We start from the raw sequence: 19,222 nt of genomic DNA, 5'->3' as shown, positions 1-19,222 counted from the left end.
TACTTCACTCGGGTTGAGTTTTGGGCCGGGTCAAACTAGTATGCAAGAATACAATCACAATTCACAACCCTCCTAAAAACAAAAGAATTGGGCCAATTAACAGGCCCATAAAGGCCCACTTAATCAAACAGTTATGCCCACGTCCATCAATTAAGCAGTTAAGAAAACTGTCCATTCATACACACTACTTATAAAGTTATAAACTCCCTCCCATTTCTTCCACCATCATTCAAACTTACAACAAAATAAACCCTTTTTATTTTTATTTTTAATTTTTAATTTTTTAACTTTGATTTAGAGAGAGAAAGAAGAGAGAGAAATGGAAAGCGACGACGACGTCGAGAGAAGAGGAGCCGTGGTGGAGGACGGCGGAGGGATAACAAAGATATCACACATGTGGGACGATTCCGACGTCGAATGGAAAACTTGGTTAATCCCCATTTTTGTAGGGATTAATGTTGTGTTCTTCTTAGTAACACTGTTCATTAACAACTGTCCTTCACACAACAACGGCGGCGGTGGTGGTGGCGGTGGCGGAGGTGGTGGTTGTGTGTCGAGGTTCCTTGGCAGGTTTTCGTTTGAGCCACTCCATTACAACCCTCTTCTTGGTCCTGGACCTCATGCGTACGTAACTTAATTTAAACTCCTAATTAATTTTTTTTAAGTACTTGATTAATACTTTATTGAGAATTTGTGCATATTTAAATATATGTATTTCTTGAAAATCATGTCATTTTTTTTATGGTTAGTTTTAAGGTTATGTATACATATTTAAGTATGTTCAACTGCTTTCGAGGGATGTTACTGTTTTCACGATCCTAGTTAATCTTAATTACTTTAAAGTACTTTAGTTTTAAAATTACGTGTATGTTCAACTGTTTTCGTGAGATTCTACTTTTATCGCGATCTTGATTGTTTTTGGTGATACGAATGTACATGGTACGTTGTTACTATTGTACAGTACAGACTACAGAGTACAGAATAACGTTTATACTTGAATTATTGTATGGTACGGAATAACGTTTACTCTTGAATTATATTTTAGTTTTCATACTTGAATTATTTATTTGTTATAACAAATGCGTGTATAGTTCTTGAAATCATGTCTTTTTATTGGATGGTTAGTTTTAAAATCATGTACGTCCAAATGCTTCATGAGATTCTACTTTTGTCGCGATCTTGTCTATGGTAGTCCGAGGTTGTTATTATTGTGTGATACGGAGTAACAATTATGATGTGAGTTAATTAGTTTTATACTCATAACTATTAACACAAAAATACAAGACTGTCTTATATTCATAACTATTAACATAAAAATCATAACGATTTAAAGTAAACCAATGACTAGCTAGTAATACAAAATCAAAATTATTTGACAATAACTTAATAAGAGCTCAATTTTCTAACCATAAAGTATAATTATCTAAATAACAATGTATAACTAATTGATCATAAAGTATAACTGTAGTTTTATACTAATAAAACGATTTTAGTTAAAGTTAATTTGTATTGTATATATTATGATGCTCACGAAACACTTTTTGTGTAATTTCTATATTTATACATTTTTCGATTAGCTAGAATTATTGTTTTTTTTGTTTTTTTTTTTTGGAAAATAATTAATTATTTTTAATATTCCTTTTATTTATGCATGAATGAAGATTAATGAGAATGGGAGCTATAAATTGGTCAGTGATCGTGGAACACCATCAAGGATGGAGGCTCATAACCTCCATATGGTTACATAGTAGCCTTATTCAAATTCTTGTTAACATGTTATGCCTCCTATTTATCGGCATTCGCCTCGAACAACAATTTGGATTCCGTAAGTATCCTAGCCTTTTTAAACTCATTTTTGTTATTACTCCCTCCGTTTCGAAATAAATATATAATTTTTGTTACTATTCCCTCCATTTTTGAATAGTTTTTTTTAATAAATATATAATTTTTGTTAATATTTCCTCCGTTGCTAAATAAATATGTAATTTTTTAATAATTTTTTACAGTGAGGATTGGGATAATCTACCTAATAGCAGGAATTGGGGGCAATATAGCTTCATGCCTCTTTTACCCAACCCACATCTCTGTGGGCCCTTCTTGTGCTTTATTGGGCCTAATTGGAGCTATGTTTTCTGAACTTCTCACAAATTGGACTCTTTATGTCAATAAGGTAAGTCTATACTAATTACTTCCTCTTTTTTTTTTTAATAATTGCATCTTTTGTATTTTTACACTATTTACATATTTCAGTAAATAATTATTTTGTGGATTATAAGTAAGGAAAAATACAGTTTGAGATTGTATTAGATTTATCTCGGCATATATTATCAACCGGGTTATTTATATATGTGATGTGCGAGTGACATTCTGTATATTTACTATATTTAAGTAAACAATGGTCAAATAGAATGTGTAGTTACTTAGATAATTGAACAATATTCTACTTCGTACATTTTTGTTGGTTTGAATTGTTTTTGAAGAAATAGATAGTTATTTACATTGTACATTTTTTCATTAACACATAGTAAGGGTACAACAATTATTTTAACAGGGGGATAATAAAAAAAAAAGTAAAACACCTCATAAGTTATCTTATACTCCATAATTTTAAAAAAAAATCAAATGGTGCAACTATTAAAAAACGGAGAAAGTATTAAAAAAAATTATCAGAATTTTGTAATTTTGTTATACGTTTTGATCATGTATATTAATTCTTGTTGCATGTGTTACGTACGGACGTACCCTAGGTTGCTGCAGTGTTTACGCTATCGTTCATGTTCGTGATCAACTTACTCTTAACACTTGTACCTCATCCACACAACGCGGGCCCAATTGGTGGGTTCGCGGTAGGGTTCCTACTCGGTTTTATATTGCTCCCTCGGCCACATATTGGGTGGTTCACACGGCGGTTCCCATCTAGCGTTAGTTCCAAGACTAAGTTTAAGCCCTATCAGTACGCGTTAGGGATCACATCTCTTGCCTTGCTCATCATAGGGTAAGAAACGATCGAACACTTCAAAATTTCAAATTCAACATTAATTTAGTTTTTCATTATGGTAATTATAGTAATTATTGCTAATAATGATTTTCAGGTACATAATCGGATTGGTAATGTTGTTTCGGGGCTAAGGCGGTACTTTAAGATGGTGTTTATGTTGGCAAATTATCTGTTTTCCAGCTTTATGAAGGGAATTGCTTAACTTGAAATTATGTTTTAGACAGCTAAACATGTTTAACTACTTAATACATTGTTTAAGTGTTTAAATTGATTAGTAGTAGGTTTTTACCGATTTATATTTGTAACGTTATGAGAAGTTGCATTCTTGCATCGACAAACTTAATTCCATTTTGGGCCCTTAACAATTTCATGTTGGATTTTAATGCTTTGTGTTGGGCCCATATGTATTATCTTCTAGTGGCCCAACTTTATGAAGAACATTTTAGCTCGAATTTCAACATAAATTTTGTTGTGCTTATGGTAGGCACGACAAGACCCATCACGAAAGAACACAACATGGAACTATGTCAAGTGGGCTAACTCTAGTTCGTATTATTTTGAGAAAGCATGCATGGACACGATGCAAGACGTTCAACATACCAAAACACGTTAAATTGGATGAAATTTCAATATTTGATATGGCACGTAAACACGACATGTGGGCTTCAACTGTGTTTGGGCCAACCTTTTAAAATTTCAGCATAAGCGCGGGGTACAACCCGACAAGGCCCGCACCCTAATTACCACCCCTTCTAGCTTGGCTTCTCGCCTTCGCTTTCGCCATAAAATTAAACCATCGTCTTTTAGGTACAAATTTAGATTTTTTTTTTAAATCAATACACCACGAGTTCTGCCAATGGGATCTTGGTCTAGTGGCTAAGAGACTTAAGTTAAGACTGAACTCTATTTGCTATAAGTTACAAATTTACAGGTTCACTCTCCCCTTCGCCATTTGTGATTTGTATTGCCCCTCAGACTTTTTCACAACAAAAAAACAATTTAAAAATTGCACCATGAGTTCTTAGGATGGGCTACTTATCTCATGTTATACTCTAATTAATTTATGGACTCTCAAATATCCCAAGGCCCAAGCCCATTAAGTACCCACAAGAAACTCATTCAACTTTCATGTAGAAACACACAAAACTTTCATTGTCCACCAAACTTGGAAACTCAAGCAAGCCCTCTTCAATTAAAAACCTCTTACAACTATTCCAAGTAACACAATTAGCATATAATTAAATAAAAATGGTGGATCATAATCCAAGCTTAAAGTTAATATCCATGGTGGCAATAATATCAGTCTTAGTATCAAGTGCCACGTGGAAGACGGTGGAGGCCCAAGTAGATTGTCCGGCGGTGACTCAGCAGTTGAACACGTGTTCGGTATTCATTAGCTACGGGTCGCCGGACCCGATGCCCGATTCGCCGTGTTGTGAAGCGATTATGGGCCTGAGTAATATGGGGGATACCATTGAGAATAGGAGGTCCATTTGTAGGTGTTTGATGGGCCTAATTGCTGCTTATAGCCCAGATGCTGCTTCTATTGCTACTTTGCCGGGCTTTTGTGGGGTTTCTTTGGGCTTTGTCATTGAGCCCACTGTTGATTGCACTAAGTATGCTCTCTCTCTCTCTCTCTCTCTCTCTCTCTTAATTTGATAATCATAATCCGTAATTCGATAGGTCTTGTATAGAACGGATGCGCAACATGCAAAGTTCGATAGGTCTTGTATAATCAATCACCTAACTAATCTCGTAAAATTCGAGGAAACTAATTACACCATAAACTTCAAGTTTTATTATTTTATTACTTCATATTTTTAAGAGTTATTGTTTCGTGTAAAATAAGTTATCATCACGGTCACTGAATTTAGGGGTTTTACATCATATAATACGAGTAGGAATTTTTAATTCATATTCGTATGCATAAAAAAGACACTTGTGGTTCCAATATTTCAATAGTTCTTCATGAATTTCAATATTAAGGGATCATAGGAAATTAGGTATAACATGAATTTTGCCTTTCTTTTATGTTTTTTACATACATTTTACAACTTGGAGTTTCTATACTGAAGTACCTAAAGTCTTGTTTTTCTATGTTATGCAGCATTTTGTGACAGAAGATGTGAAGAATCGGGCCGGGCCGGGCGGGTTCCAAATAAAAAAACTTTAGCTAGGTTCATGTAACTTTTAAGTGTATCAACATTTTGAGTGCCTTTTTATTTGCAATCAAGATTTAAGTCTATAACTCTATTCTTTTCACTTAATTTTCACGTATTTTAGATAAGATAACTTCAGATAAAGATAATTCTAAAGCTAGTAAATTCACGTAACATAATTTAGGGCTAATAAGCTCCTTTCTAATAAATTTAAGCTAACATAACTTTATGACTAATTAGCTCATAAAAATATAAGCTTAAGGCTAATACAAATTCCTCATTAAGACACAAAGTCTACAGACAAGCAAATGTTATGACACATTATAAATTGATTTTAGCACTTCTGCTGTGAGAATACACTTCTTATGCTCCACTAAAGATGGTTGTGGTTGAGACGGGCCGTAGTTCATGTCGACTGTCGAGTCCGCGTGTCTTGGGCCTGAATGTACCCACCACACCAAGCCCATTTGTTTCATGTCGGGCCATGCTGATATTTCGCAAAGGTGGCCCCAACACGACGCAACCCATGTGCCCTTGTGCTTGGCCTAGTCGTGTCTAAGCCTAATTTCATTATATTTAACGTGTTTGTCGTGTCGGGCCGAGTCGGATCGAGCCCATGTGCCTTGGGGCTGAGCGGGTCCAACCCACACCAAAACCACTTGTTTCATGTCAGGCCGTGCCATGTCGTGCTAAAAATTTCCAAAAGAGGCCCCAACACGACCCAAGCCCATGTGCCTGGCTGGGCCGTGTCTAAGCCAAATTTAACGTGATTTCTAAAGTCTGACAGTGTCGTACCTTGTTATGCTTTTTCTACAAAAATGCAGCTCGAGCCCAGTTCACGCCATGACTTCGTGCTTGTGTCAGGCCGCACTTTTTCCTTCGCGGGTTACCCGTGCCTCGGCCCAGCTCGGGTCGGAGCTATCTTTTGTGCTCCAAATGCGCCAAAATGAATCTTTAATGTCTCTAAAAAAGTGGGCCCAAAATCCTAAAAGCTGGTTGTGTGCCTGCAAAGGCCGTGAGGTATGAAGTTAGCCATGTCCGTGTGAGTCATTTATTAGTACCATCGATGTACGGGGGGCACTCAAGTACGACTATTAATTTGCCATGGATTTGTTACACTTGTCTAGGAAGTTAAGCAAACAACAACTGTTTTTAACAACAACCAACCCAATGGTGGATGTTAGTTATTCCATGGGTGGGCCCGGCCCGGCCCGGCCCTCCCTAGCGGAAAATTCCATAGTGAACTTTTAGTGACAGCACCCCTAAAATTGTGTATAATTGTATAAAATTGTTAACTTTCTACTGGCCTCTCCTGTAAAATTGTTCAAGATCTGCCACTAAACCAACGGGATCCTCGCCATTTCCTACAAGAAATATATGGTCCATTATTACTTACGTAAAAGGTTGTAAAAGTGTGAACGGGTATTATTTTTCTTTCACTATCTTATTACATGTCATCATCTTAACATGGAAATGGATCGGATAAAAAAAAAAGGGAAGGATCCATATTCGTTTAACCAGATAATTATACCCTAATAACACAACCAAATCTCCGTGTAGATGCTAACTAGTTTAGTTAGTTCAAGTATTGGGAGGCGTCAACCAAGGCCCAAGGGCCTAAGGCCATGTTTTGGAGTTGCTTTTGACAATAAAGTGATTAATGTAGTGGCTAGTGGTGCAAGAAGGGTTTTTCAAAAGCTACAAATCTTAACTTTTGAAGAATGAAATGAGATTTTGAAATATTTTTCTAATTTAATACCAGTTCCGTTCCACAATACATGTAACATTTCTTTTACACGTATTTCAACACGCTTCTTTGGACATTAATATCTCTAAATTTGTATAGTTAAAAATTATAAAAACTTGATATTTGAAATCCGGCCTCGCATTGAAACAAATTTAATAAGATCTCATTTGACCATGTTTTTTCTTACATAATGGTGGAAAAAAGATTGTCATAGTTGATTGATGAATATTGCCAAAATGAGAAATGATGCATGTATTGAGAAACAGAGACAATAATTTCTATGGAGTATATCTTAAGAGAATTATATACTTTATCGTTCTCTTTATGTTTACTTCAGAACGAAAAGGTTTAGATAATCTAGGGTTAATAGTGGTCACCACATTCAATTTATAACAAAAATAAATTTTAATAAAGGAAAATCAGATGAAATGCATGCACCTTTATTATTGGTCTAATTCGGTGTGACAAGTAAAAAAAACCTACAACAACTTTACGAGCAGTCCATATCCATTCAAAATACCACCATAGTCATTTCAGGTCCCGCAACATGATTCCAAACATCAGCAATGTACCTGTTCGGTAAATATTTTTGACTGAACCTCCCGTTGTTCTCTCTCTGATAGCTCGCTTTGTTGGCTTAACTCCATTACTAGTACTGGAGAGAGTTGGTCTTTCGAAAGTCTCTTACAAAAGCATAGCTTTAGCTATTACATTCCTCTCAATGTTCCAGAACTAGCCACGTAGAGTACCTCCACGATTAGCTACGTTCTCCAACGGTGTTTGGAATTTTCCGACCCTCACGGTCCCGAAAAATCTCCAAACATTCCTCTAGGACGAAAACGCCATCACACGTACATACCCGCCCGCTCGTGGCTCACTTCTATCCTCACGTACCCTAGTCACTTTCACAACCCTAACAAAAATTCCAAGCTTATTAATATACCCGTTGGGAGGACTCACATGCCCAAAAGTATGCATTAATAGCCCTCCCTACAATCCCTTAACATATTCTTTGTGTAAGGCCAAAATTTAGATAGACAAAATGGAAAAATAATCCGTGACAAAAAATAATATTGAGTGATAGTGTACGTAGTGGACCTAAAATGTACAAACGTCGTATCTTAATGAAATTCCTTTTTGTACCATTTTTTTAACCTATAGTTTTTATATTTAATTTCTTATACATAATAAAAAGAATTAAAATAAATTAAATACAAATGGACTTTTGTGGGTATCCAACGTACAAATAATTTGTTTGTATGTTGTATCGTTGATATGGACTTTTGTGGAGTATATGAAAGTCACACACAAAAGACCGCGTTGGTGTTATATAAGTTAATCAATGAAATCAATTAGTTATGCACTGAAATCAAAAGTTAAGTACTGTAACCAATTAGTGAAGCATTGTAACTAATTAGTTAAGCAATGAAACAACATAGTTAAGCAATTGAACCAATTAGTTGAGCAATCAAAGCGATCTTTTCGGTAAGGCGGTATTACACAAAAGTTGTTGATCTATCTATCAATGAGATCTTGGCCAGTGGTTAAAATGGAGAGTATTTATACGATAGATTTCAGGTTCGAAATCCTTTCACACATTTGTAATTTATATTGACCATGTGGCTCATTCGCACACATTTTTTTTTTATTAAGAATATAAATTCTGATATATTGCAATTATTGAAATTCTTTTGAAAACAATGTTATCCCTCTTAAATTTCTCTTGGAAATTTCGGTTGGTACCATATTTTTAACCTATATATTTTTAATTAATATCAATTTCATAAATAAAAACAAATAAATATGGACTTTCATGGGAATCCAACGTACATTTTTTTTGTTTATATGTTGTGTTTTCCCCCCCCTTTCCCTTTCCTAAAAGAGGTGCAATATATTATTGCATGTGTAATGTGTTGCATGCCCTAATTAGGACAAATTATGGACAACTTTGTAGGACAGAATTGGCTCACTAAAGTTAAGAAAAAAATAAAAAAAAATGAAGATTTATGAGATCCGTGATCTTGCAGTTATGTGATGTGTTTCACTACTGTTCAGATTGGGAATGTTTGTCTTGTTCAAGAAATTGACAAATACTTCATATAATAATTAACTAGAGTTCAATAGTTCTTACATAACTAATTAACCTAGTATTAATGTACTAGCTTATGGTTTGACTTAAGTCTTAAGAGTGCATTCTCTTCACCTTAAATAAATTAGTTTAGGTCTAATATATATACTCCGTACAAGTTTAGATAAGTTCAGATAAATTGCAATCATGTCCTATCAAATCAATAAGTTCCAAACATGTCCTATAAGTTAAGTTACTCTCACGAAATCAAATCCAATAAGTTTTAATCAGTTCCTATCAGGTCCTAAATGCTTAATTATGTCAAATAAGTTAGCTAGATATATGCAGTTCAAATAAGTCAGGTTTATAACATGATCGGAGAACACACCTTAAAAGTAAATGTTAATTACAATCCTTTTATTTATTTCATGGATGCACTGTTTTGACTTTTTTTTTTTTCCGGTTAATTATGAATAGGAAGAGCCTCATACTTTATTATTTTTGTAGAAACATAGGGCAAGATTAAGGATTCCAAAAGTGCTTAGATCAAATGTGTGCGCCCAAAAATGGTGCATGGGAGGTCTTGCCTCTTATAGCAATATCTTGCCCTACCTAAAATAGTATGTAACCCCCACTAAAAACTAAAGTGCACATTTTTATTTTTTGATTTGAATTTTCTATAAAAGTCAAATGCCCTAATGATGGATCCCTAATTTTCTAAAGTGAAAGTATGTTTAACCACTAATTAGATTCGAGAAAAAATATTCAAATCATTCTTAAAAGGAGAGAGAATTTGGATCAAATGATCATTATACCAACTAATATATTACATTATCATTCATGAAAATGCTTACCTAAAAATGTAAGAAAGTCACACACCTATCTCAATGGAAATGCTAACCTAAAGAATTTCACTTTTTATGGGAGATGGCCCGGTAAACTGATATTAGGTGGGAATAAAAAAATATATGGAGAAAAACGCAAGATTGAGAATAAATTACAGTAGTATAGGCATTTTGATGTTACTTTTCTTATCAAAATATTTGACTTCATTTCCATTACCGTCATTTATTACCGCCTACCAAACCAGCAGTGAAATCGCAAGAGGAAAAGGTAAAATCCGAGGTAGAAAAAGAAGAGGCTTAAACTCAAAGTCTTGTGATAAATCTGAGTATGTGAATGGAGAAGAGAATTTGCCAAATTTTTGTGTCTTCTTTTTGTCCTTATAATGGAAGATCCATCCAAAATTCTGTGCTAAAAAATGGTCCAATCTAGGCAAAATAGAACAAAACAAGCCGTTAGGCAATAGGCATCTCACATTACATGTTCATTTACCTGTTTTTTCGCGTGAATGAGCTACAAGTGCAATATTCCGTGCAGATACCAAACGGTGCAGATACCAAACGAGAAATGGAGAAACATGATTAATTAAATTACTAGAAGTTCCATACTATAATAATATCAAACAATCTGTCCAAACATGATTTTTGAACACTTATATAGTCTTAATTACCCCCTAATTAACTTACAAAACATTAATAAACACTCACAAAATCATGTTTGGACATTGCCATAAAATTATAACTAAACTACCCCCAAAGTGGAAAATCACAAAACATTAACATAGTTACAATCCTAAACTCAGACAATTAACCACATTTAGCTTTATTAAATTATATAATTAACCTTCCTTTTATTTTCATAAGTTAGCGAAAGGATCCGAGTTATTTTTAGAGGACGTCTTTGATTGCCAAAACGCGTGAAGAGACCTCTTGATTGAACCGCGCTTATTACTCTCAACATCGATATCCCCTCGTTGTTGTCTAGGCACGCTATGAGACCGACTCTTGGCCCGTGATGACTCCGTATTAGCCATATAGCTCGGGCTTGCAAAGCCCGTGTACCCACTCCATAAGCTCCTCTTACTCGAAAACTCATGCCTCAACGGGGTTTTCGGGCTTCTTCTAGAACTACCAAAAGCCCGAGGAGCTGAAGATAAGGCCTGATCTGCAGGACTGCTCTCTGCAGTGCAGGGAAACTGCAGGGATTTCATCGAAGCAACGTCCTCTGCACACGGGCTTGAACCGGGCTTGAAAAGATCATTCGGGCTGTATTTTGCTAGGTAATCGGAGGCTGCAAAGCTGCGAGTGTGGTAGTCTTGCACTGAAATGTGCTGCATTCTTGGCAGTTGGAAGGATCTGCTGTTTCTTGTTTTTGTGTGAGGTTTGATCCAGCTATCGACTTCTACGATTTTGTCACTCTTTTCATCATCTGCTAAAGGAACCTTGATCGAGCTATGGCTGTTAACCGAAGATCCGGCTTCCACCCAGTTTTCTACCCAATTTGTTGCTGAAAGTTTGCTGTCGTTGCTCTTCGCCTCTCTGTTGCTTCCACACCTCTGCATTAACAGGATATACATGAAAAATGTCCTAAGACGGGTTTACAATAAGAGAAAGGTTACTGATTTTATCTTATCTGAACTTATTTTTCCTGAAATAAGTGAAAATAAGGTGAACAGAACAAGAACAAAGCCTTTATCGTAGTAATTGGTTATTTCACCTAGGAAAAACTAAACGTACAGATCAAGGGCATCAAAATGTCCTAAGACGGGTCTACAATAAGAGAAACATTACTGATTTGATCTTATCTGAACTTATCTGATCTTATAGGAATTTATTTTTCCTGAAATAAGTGGAAATAAAGAAAACAGAACAGACTCTTTATCGGAGTCATTTGGTTATTTCACCTAGGAACTGAGCGTACAGATCAATGGCCGCGACTAAAACACTGCAGAGATGGTCTTTATCTAGCAAAAACTAGGGTTATTGTAAAAGAAGCATATATATAATTAACCACAATTAGTACCTTGATGATAGGAGAATCCTCAAGCTTTTCACTCCTGTCATAGACTTCATAACTTCTGGAATTCTGTTCGTCCTGCAGAAGTAAAAAACCATGTCTAATAAGAATTCCTGGTAATTATATGAAATTAACGGAATGTTGTTTCGCAGTAGAAGGGTTTTAACTTCCAAACATAAAACATGTTTAACTAAACAAGTATAGAGTACATACTAATAACTCTGAATAAGTAAAATCTGTTATCAAGTCTGGTTCTTAAGAAACAAGCCAATGCTCATTTTGTTCCATCATTTTCAGATATCTACATCCTTTTCTTTCATATCGTTTTGTTTTGTTCTGTTTTGTTCTGTTTTTTTTGTTTTGTTTTGTTTTATTTCTGTTGTTTTGGTGTGTCGAGGTGTCTTTATGTATGTTCATGTAACTAAATACGCGCTGCATCCAGAAAGGACGAGGTAATAGTCTAAGGGTACGTTCTATACTTATTTTTTCCGAATTTAACTAAACTTAACTGAACTTGTCTGAACTTATTAAAACTTTATTTTAGTTATAAATTGTGTTTGGTCAACCCTTATTTTTCTTATCTGAACTTAACTGAATCTATCTGAACTTATTTTTCCTGAAATAAGATGAACAGATTAGAGCCTAAGTCAACTCGTTATTTACAAGGATTGAGTTTGAGATTTACAGTACGAAGAGGGAAAGTAGAAGGGGTCTTACATGACTAGGTGAATCCGAGTTTAGTACACGGTTAACTCGAGCTCGATTCTGGACTCGAACCAAGGCTTGTAAGCGCCGTAACATGTCTGTGCTTTGTCTTCTAACAAAGTGGCCTCTAACAAGAGCTTGAAGCTTAACTAGTCCCTTTAGTGCCTTCAGAGCCCTCCTTGCCTTTAACAGCATGCCAAAAAAGTAATATAATTAGATTAATCAACATGCATTAATTTCAGTATTATGACTCTAATTCCAACATTACTGTCTTAAAATCTGAGAAAGAAAAAGTTCCAGATATTGGTCCAAAAAACCAAGGAAATTGAAGAAAACTATGCAGATGCAATCACAGTACAAAGAAGTGTCAATTAACATTTAGTATTCGGGTCAGGAAAATCGCAGTCCGGATCACAATCGGATCATCTAGTTTTCAGGTCTGAGTCGGGTCAGATTTGGTAGGTCGGTAATCAATATCGAAAAAGGATCAGTGGTGTTGAAATCATTGCTCTTCACACTCTAAAAAAAAAAAAGGAATTTGAAGAAAACTATGCAGATACAGTCACAGTACAAAGAAGTGTCAATTAACATTAAGGATTCGGGTCAGGAAAATCGCAGTCTGGATCACAATCGGATCATCTGATTCAAGGTACGTTTAGGTCTGAGTCGGGTCAGATTTGACAGGTCCGTAATCAATATCGAAAAGGAGCAATGGTGGTTGACATTATTGCTCTTCACATTCTAAAAAGATCAAGGAATTTGAAGAAAACTATGCAGATGCAATCATAGTACAAAGAAACTATGCAGATGCAATCATAGTACAAAGAAGTGTCAATTAACATTTAGGATTCGGGTCAGGAAAATCGCAGTTCAGATCACAATCGGATCATCCAATTCAAGGTACGTTTAGGTCTGAGTCGGTTCAGATTTGACAGGTCCGTAATCAATATCAAAAAGGATAAGTGGTGGTTAAAATCATTGCCCAAACCCAAGGAATTTGAAGAAAACTATGCAGATGCAGTCACAGTACAAAGAAGTGTCAATTAACATTTAGGATTCGGGTCAGGAAAATCGCAGTTCAGATCACAATCGGATCATCCAATTCAAGGTACGTTTAGGTCTGAGTCGGGTCAGATTTGACAGACCCGTAATCAATATCAACAAAAGGAAGCAGTGGTGGTGGTTGAAATCATTGCCCTTCACATTCTAAAAAGATATTGTACAGAAAAAATATCATTTTACAACTCATTTGATCCCAAAAAGGAGCATCAAAGCAGGAAAAAAAGCAGTTTACAGCACTAAAAATGGCAGTTTTTCTGATTAAGGGCATCAAAACAAAGGTTATTTAACTAATTATATCAGATAAAGTAACAGAAACAAAGGAATTAGCTGTAAATTTTACAGATATTTCCTTTAACGAAGGCGACCTTTTTACAGTTTACGGGTACAAAATCAAATAGTGGGGTTGAAAACTTGAAATGCAGAAGAGCAAGTAAGACAAACAAGGTAATTTTTTTACTTTTCAACACCATTTATGAGCTCATGATGTAATGCAGAAGGTCCCCAAGTGGGTGATGCACTGCACTACCAATTGATTTTTTATTTTTTATTATTTTTTTATTTTTTATTTATTTTTATGAAAGTGAAAGAGACTTGAAAGATACAAGTTGAAACTAGGGTAGTTAGAGGAAGCACCAGGAACTCGAAAATGGACCACATTTATATGTCATTCATGAATTAGTATGGTCTTTAATCTTTATGTGATGGGAACCCTTAGCAAAGTATAGCCCGTGCACGTACAAGCTGACCGTTATTACAAGTGTTCACATTTTACTAGACCTGATCGTCTTGAGCCCAACCGGCCCGAAAGTGACGGGCCCGGACAAGTGTATTAGACCCGTTTCTCAAGTCTGACACGGACAGCCCACTATTTTGACTCAAAGTAGTGGATTTGGGCACAAAACGACAGAGGTCAACACGACCCAAGATAATGGGCTGACTTTTTTGGCCGCATCCCGACCAAAACCCGGCCCGACTCTTGATCAGGTCTACATTTTACACCAAGCATGAAATTGGAGCTAATCAAGTTTCGTACATTTAGGGTAACACTCACAAAACACGCTCAAGTTATAGACAAAACTGATTTTTACCGATCAAAACTGACTTTCGGGCCAAGTTGGGTCGGGGTCAAGATGATCAGGTCTACGTGATTCATCAAGGGAAATAAGTTCTACAAAAACCTAAACCACAAGAATCCTGGTAGACAAAACTGATTTTTCGGGCCGAGTTGGGTCGGGCTTAAGATGATCAGGTCTTTATTCAACAAGGAAACCAAGTTCTACAAAAACCTAAACCCACAACAATCCTGGTGCACTAATTAAGTTCCATTTGAAGCAAAATATTCAAATGAACTAGCAAAAGGGAATAAATCTTTCGGAATGTTTCTCTTTCGACATTAATGGATTGGCTAGGGGATGTAAATTAAACACTCAACTAATTTTTTGTTACCTAAATACATACATTCTTCATTATTAAGATTGAAAAACTATGCAATATATTAAAAGCTAGCAAAACAAATTGAGGCCTATAGTAGGGAATCTAAGAATAGTAAAAACTTGGTACTCAATACATTACCAATACTAGGGAGGTGACTATATCTACCACAGAAACCCAGATCGGTCCCATTTGTACTCAAAAACTCAAGCTTTTGTAGTTATCCTAGTAAAGGTTGGTGGAATGTTGAAAATGGCCTTTCATACTCGGTTTAAAATGACCGTTTTACCCTCGACGTAAACGAAAAAAAGTACCTATGAGGTCCAGCTTGTACGTGTAAGACGAATTAAAAAAAAAACAGACAAAAGAAAGAATAAACAAAAACCAAGGTCAAAGTCACTTTGACTAAGGAGTGTTCATACACTTCAAAATTAATTACTTTTTAGTAAGTACTTATAGTAATTAAATATACTTTGTGTAGTTCTTTATTAGGAATAATCTCTTTGAGTTAAATGATACTTTTTTTGGGTGCAATTGAGCCAGGGTAAAGGGGCAATGCAAATTACAGATGGGGGCGGAGGATTGAGAATTCATAGCTGAAAACTGTCGTACACAGACCCTTAATCTTAATTACTAGGCCAAAACCTCGTTTGTTCTAACTTATTAACTTTAAAAAGGCAGATCAAAAGTTTAAATAAAGTGTAGAATGAAAGAAAAGTACCCAAATTGATGAATGAATGAAGCAAAGGTTTAGTGACAACTTATTAACTTTATGCACTTTAAGCCTTAAAGAGTTAAAGGGCATCACATTGCACTATTGCAATGTGTGGCTTAATTAAGTCGAAAACATGTCACTTGATTAAACTTTAAGATCAAGTTTTGATACAAAACTCATAATTTAAAGCAATTACGTACATATTCAATCATTTCCACTTAAAGATTAGTAATGCCTAATTGGCTAATTAACGAGTTGAGACACGGTATCACCTCCCTCTACCTAGACGATCTGAACCGAATCTGAAAATGATCCGTACTGAAACCGAAACAGACCCGAAATTAACTGATACCTGGATTGACCCGAAGGTCTCAAACCAAGTAACCGGACCAGATCAAAATAATGAACCGAGATGATCCGAATCACCCTACTCCAAATATTAGCTAGCTAGCTTACTAATACATCATATATAATATATTCATAACTTGATCTAACCCGGTATGACCCGAACCGAAATTAAACCAAAATCTTAACGTGAACCAAATCTGATCCCACCACACATAAACCCGATCTTACCCGAAAAAACCCGATCCGATATAACCCGAACCAAACCCAATCCCACCATGCATAAACCGAATAACACCCGATATCCGAATAGACCCGACCAAACCCTACTCAACCCAAAATATGAGTACCCCGAAATGACCCGAACCGAATCGATCTGATCCAAAACTGATCCAAACGAACCGATAACGCGTCATATATGCAAACCTGCCTGCCGTGAATTGAAGGGAACTAATTCTTTCTGAAAACTCAAGTAAATAATAGGCCCACTAATAAACTTGATCCTTCTTACTAACACTTTGATTCCCCCATTATTTTCTTTCCAAAAGCAGAAACACAAACAAACAAAACATGTGGATTTTATACTTAAGGGACCATTAAAACTTTTCTATTTGGATACATCAAATTAATTGCTCAAACATGTGGATTTTAATTATCCTAACTGGCCAAAAATAACACAAAATCAATCACCAATTAAGATTTTAATGGTTTAATTTTACTCCGTAGTAATTTGTCTAGGTATGATGTTCTTATCATCATCTCCTAGATACACATTGTCGAAACAAAATCCTCTGTCCCACATTTTATGTAAAAAATGATGTAATTTGGTAATTATGTTTTCGCAATATGGAAAAATACAAGAAAATTACGATAGTTTTCTCTTAATACTGTATCCTACAGTCTGTCCGTAGTGTACTTGTTTTCAACATTTGTCATCAAGAACATTAAAAAAAAATAAGAAAAGGGAAAAGAATATTAAAAAATAGAGATTTCTTGGAACTCATGAACAAAGAAGTTGTCAAACAAACACCTAAGTTTTGAGTAATTGCTCAAAAACATGCAAAGCTAGCAAATCAACACTTCCTGGGAGCAAACTTTCAGAAAGCCTATGCGATAAATATTTACTTCAAAAATGACAAAATTTCACCGACTAAAATCAAAGTCAAACTAACTACCCCATTCCCCCATAAATTTTACCGTACCAAGAATTTACGCGTAATACAGTAAAATAAGCCATCAGTCGAGAATTTACTTGACAAAAACACACGATTAATCAGTAATTAATTAATTTTAATTAATTGAGTACTGTATACAATATCAATGGAGTACTACTATAAAAATGTTACCTTCCCAAAAAGAATGAAAATATAGTTATGGGTTAACATTCGTCAATCAAAATGTTACCATACCGAGAATTTACTCGTACTATTTAAATACGAGGTATTTTTAAATTCCCGAGTCAGAAATTTATGCACAAAATCACGTGTTGATCACCTGATCAGTGTAATTAAATCTCGTCTACACCATTTATTTCTTTATGGAACTCTCAAAATCAGAAAAATTTAAAAAAAAAAAAAATGGTGTCAAATATGGTTATGAGTTAACATTTCTCAATCAAAATGTTAACATACCAAGAATTTGAGGTACTTTAAAATTTCCGAGTTATATATTTATAAAATCACACGTCGATCAGTGTAATTAAATGTATCATTATCACTATATATTTACTGTTTGATGTTACTCAATTTCAAATTATATGATGTGAAAAAAGATTAATATTTTATTGGTATTTTATTTAGACTTAGAAAAATAAAATTGACTCTGTTAAATGAATAACAACTAACCAGGTAGCCTCGAAAAGCGGACTGAATCTTAACAGCAGAGAAATGCTCTAACGACCACCTCCTACTACAGCTGTTGCTGACGTGTCCGGCCACCGGAGAAGGCGAAGGGCCATTAGAAGTGAGGCGGACGACTTCGGCAGCGGCTTTCGCCGCCGCGAGAGCAGCTTCGGCAACGGCTGCTGTTGCGGCTGCCACTGCTATTGCATGCTTGTTGGCATCGAGATTGTCAATGTCGTAGAAGTTGGAATCGGTAGTGGCGGTAGTAGTGGTGGTGGTTGTGGTAGTGGTGGTGGAAGGGGGAGGGGAGATGGTTTTGCCGCGGCGGCGACTGCGACGGCGGAAGAGTTTGTTGAACCAGGAGTTGGAAGGGGTAGATTTGGCCATTGTTGATTAAATTCAAGGCATGGTGTGTGGAGGTGAGAGGGAGAAGGAGAGTGAGGCTTGATGAGTAAGTTTGTTATGGGAATGGAGAGAGAGAGAAAAGAGGAGAGGTTGTTTTCTGTTATAGAGGAAAGGGGAGAATTAGTAGGACGAGGTTGGACTGACCCCCACATATATGACTCAATTTTTTTTATTATTTTTTTTATTTTTAGTATTTAATTTCATTGTTCAGTAATTTTTTTTTTTTTTTTTTAATAAGAAAAATAAAATTAGACGGACGACCTAAATTATCCTTTCAAATTACATAACGAGCAAATAAAACATACACATATAATAAAAACCTGAACTTATCTGAACTAAATTTATTAGAACTGATTAAAATCGATTAATTGACCTGATAAGATCTTACTGGACCTAATTATTGAAGAGTAAACCTATAAGATCTGATTGAAACTCATAGGATTTGATTGAAATTTATAGAACTATTGAAATGTATTACCTTTTAAGGTGAAAGAAACGCACTCTTAGCTTAGTTGTGCTCTTTTTACATAAGATGTGTCAAAATTAACTACCTCAACCTCAGTTCCAAGAAAACTTAATTAGTTTAGTAAGCATCAGTGATTGACGAATGTAATAATAAAAAATGAACTTATCTGAACTGTTATGAACTGAACTTATCCTAACTCATTAGAACAGATTAAATCTAATTGGTTTGGTAAGACCACTCATAGGACATGATTGTATTTATAAGACCAATAAGGCGAAAATAACACATCCTAAATTATGCTATATTTATGTGAGATGTAGCAGAATCAACTACCTCAACCTCAGTTTCAAGTAAACTTGGTTAATAAGCATCAATAATTGACTAATGATCGATAAATGATGAATGAACTCCAAACTAAACC

At 35.3% G+C, this 19,222-nt stretch overlaps 3 protein-coding genes across 4 annotated transcripts; 2 read left to right on the top strand and 1 right to left on the bottom strand.

The window, feature by feature from the left end:
* Nucleotides 1–233: 233 nt before the first annotated feature.
* On the top strand, nucleotides 234–3,363 carry LOC110782246 (RHOMBOID-like protein 3). The gene is made up of 5 exons (XM_021986363.2): nucleotides 234–624; nucleotides 1,662–1,825; nucleotides 2,007–2,170; nucleotides 2,748–2,995; nucleotides 3,093–3,363. Exons 1-5 carry the CDS (start codon nucleotides 320–322, stop codon nucleotides 3,127–3,129), a joined length of 918 nt encoding a protein of 305 aa, XP_021842055.2. The 5' UTR covers nucleotides 234–319; the 3' UTR covers nucleotides 3,130–3,363.
* Nucleotides 3,364–4,180: 817 nt separating this feature from the next.
* LOC110782245 (putative non-specific lipid-transfer protein 14) lies at nucleotides 4,181–5,251 on the top strand. Of its 2 annotated transcripts, none has more exons than XM_056841126.1 (2): nucleotides 4,181–4,614; nucleotides 5,083–5,251. In XM_056841126.1, the coding sequence occupies exons 1-2, from the start codon at nucleotides 4,247–4,249 to the stop codon at nucleotides 5,183–5,185; spliced, it is 471 nt and encodes a 156-aa protein (XP_056697104.1). In that variant the 5' UTR covers nucleotides 4,181–4,246; the 3' UTR covers nucleotides 5,186–5,251. The 2 variants fall into 2 exon arrangements, with proteins under 2 accessions (XP_056697104.1, XP_021842054.1); XM_021986362.2 differs by having other exon boundaries at nucleotides 4,191–4,614; nucleotides 5,106–5,251.
* Nucleotides 5,252–10,383: 5,132 nt separating this feature from the next.
* On the bottom strand, nucleotides 10,384–18,467 carry LOC110782479 (protein IQ-DOMAIN 24). Its single transcript, XM_021986652.2, has 4 exons — nucleotides 17,934–18,467; nucleotides 12,549–12,719; nucleotides 11,838–11,909; nucleotides 10,384–11,370 (listed from the first exon to the last, which is right to left on the bottom strand). The coding sequence occupies exons 1-4, from the start codon at nucleotides 18,315–18,317 to the stop codon at nucleotides 10,672–10,674; spliced, it is 1,326 nt and encodes a 441-aa protein (XP_021842344.1). The 5' UTR covers nucleotides 18,318–18,467; the 3' UTR covers nucleotides 10,384–10,671.
* Nucleotides 18,468–19,222: the final 755 nt, after the last annotated feature.

This window comes from Spinacia oleracea, chromosome 3, assembly GCF_020520425.1.
Source record: "Spinacia oleracea cultivar Varoflay chromosome 3, BTI_SOV_V1, whole genome shotgun sequence".
In the NCBI taxonomy this organism is placed as follows: domain Eukaryota; kingdom Viridiplantae; phylum Streptophyta; class Magnoliopsida; order Caryophyllales; family Amaranthaceae; genus Spinacia; species Spinacia oleracea.
This window is presented reverse-complemented; position numbering and strand designations above follow the sequence as displayed.

Bases quoted from the DNA above. Each gene is read 5' to 3' on its own strand.
- LOC110782246 (XM_021986363.2), top strand. From the start codon at position 320: ATGGAAAGCGACGACGACGTCGAGAGAAGAGGAGCCGTGGTGGAGGAC. The intron at 625-1,661 runs GTACGTAACTTA...GCATGAATGAAG, and splicing joins CTTGGTCCTGGACCTCATGC to ATTAATGAGAATGGGAGCTA. The intron at 1,826-2,006 runs GTAAGTATCCTA...AATTTTTTACAG, and splicing joins CGAACAACAATTTGGATTCC to TGAGGATTGGGATAATCTAC.
- LOC110782245 (XM_056841126.1), top strand. From the start codon at position 4,247: ATGGTGGATCATAATCCAAGCTTAAAGTTAATATCCATGGTGGCAATA. The intron at 4,615-5,082 runs GTATGCTCTCTC...AAGTACCTAAAG, and splicing joins CCCACTGTTGATTGCACTAA to TCTTGTTTTTCTATGTTATG.
- LOC110782479 (XM_021986652.2), bottom strand. From the start codon at position 18,317: ATGGCCAAATCTACCCCTTCCAACTCCTGGTTCAACAAACTCTTCCGC. The intron at 12,720-17,933 runs GTTAGTTGTTAT...ATGCTGTTAAAG, and splicing joins CCGCTTTTCGAGGCTACCTG to GCAAGGAGGGCTCTGAAGGC. The intron at 11,910-12,548 runs GTAAGACCCCTT...TTACTTCTGCAG, and splicing joins ACTCGGATTCACCTAGTCAT to GACGAACAGAATTCCAGAAG.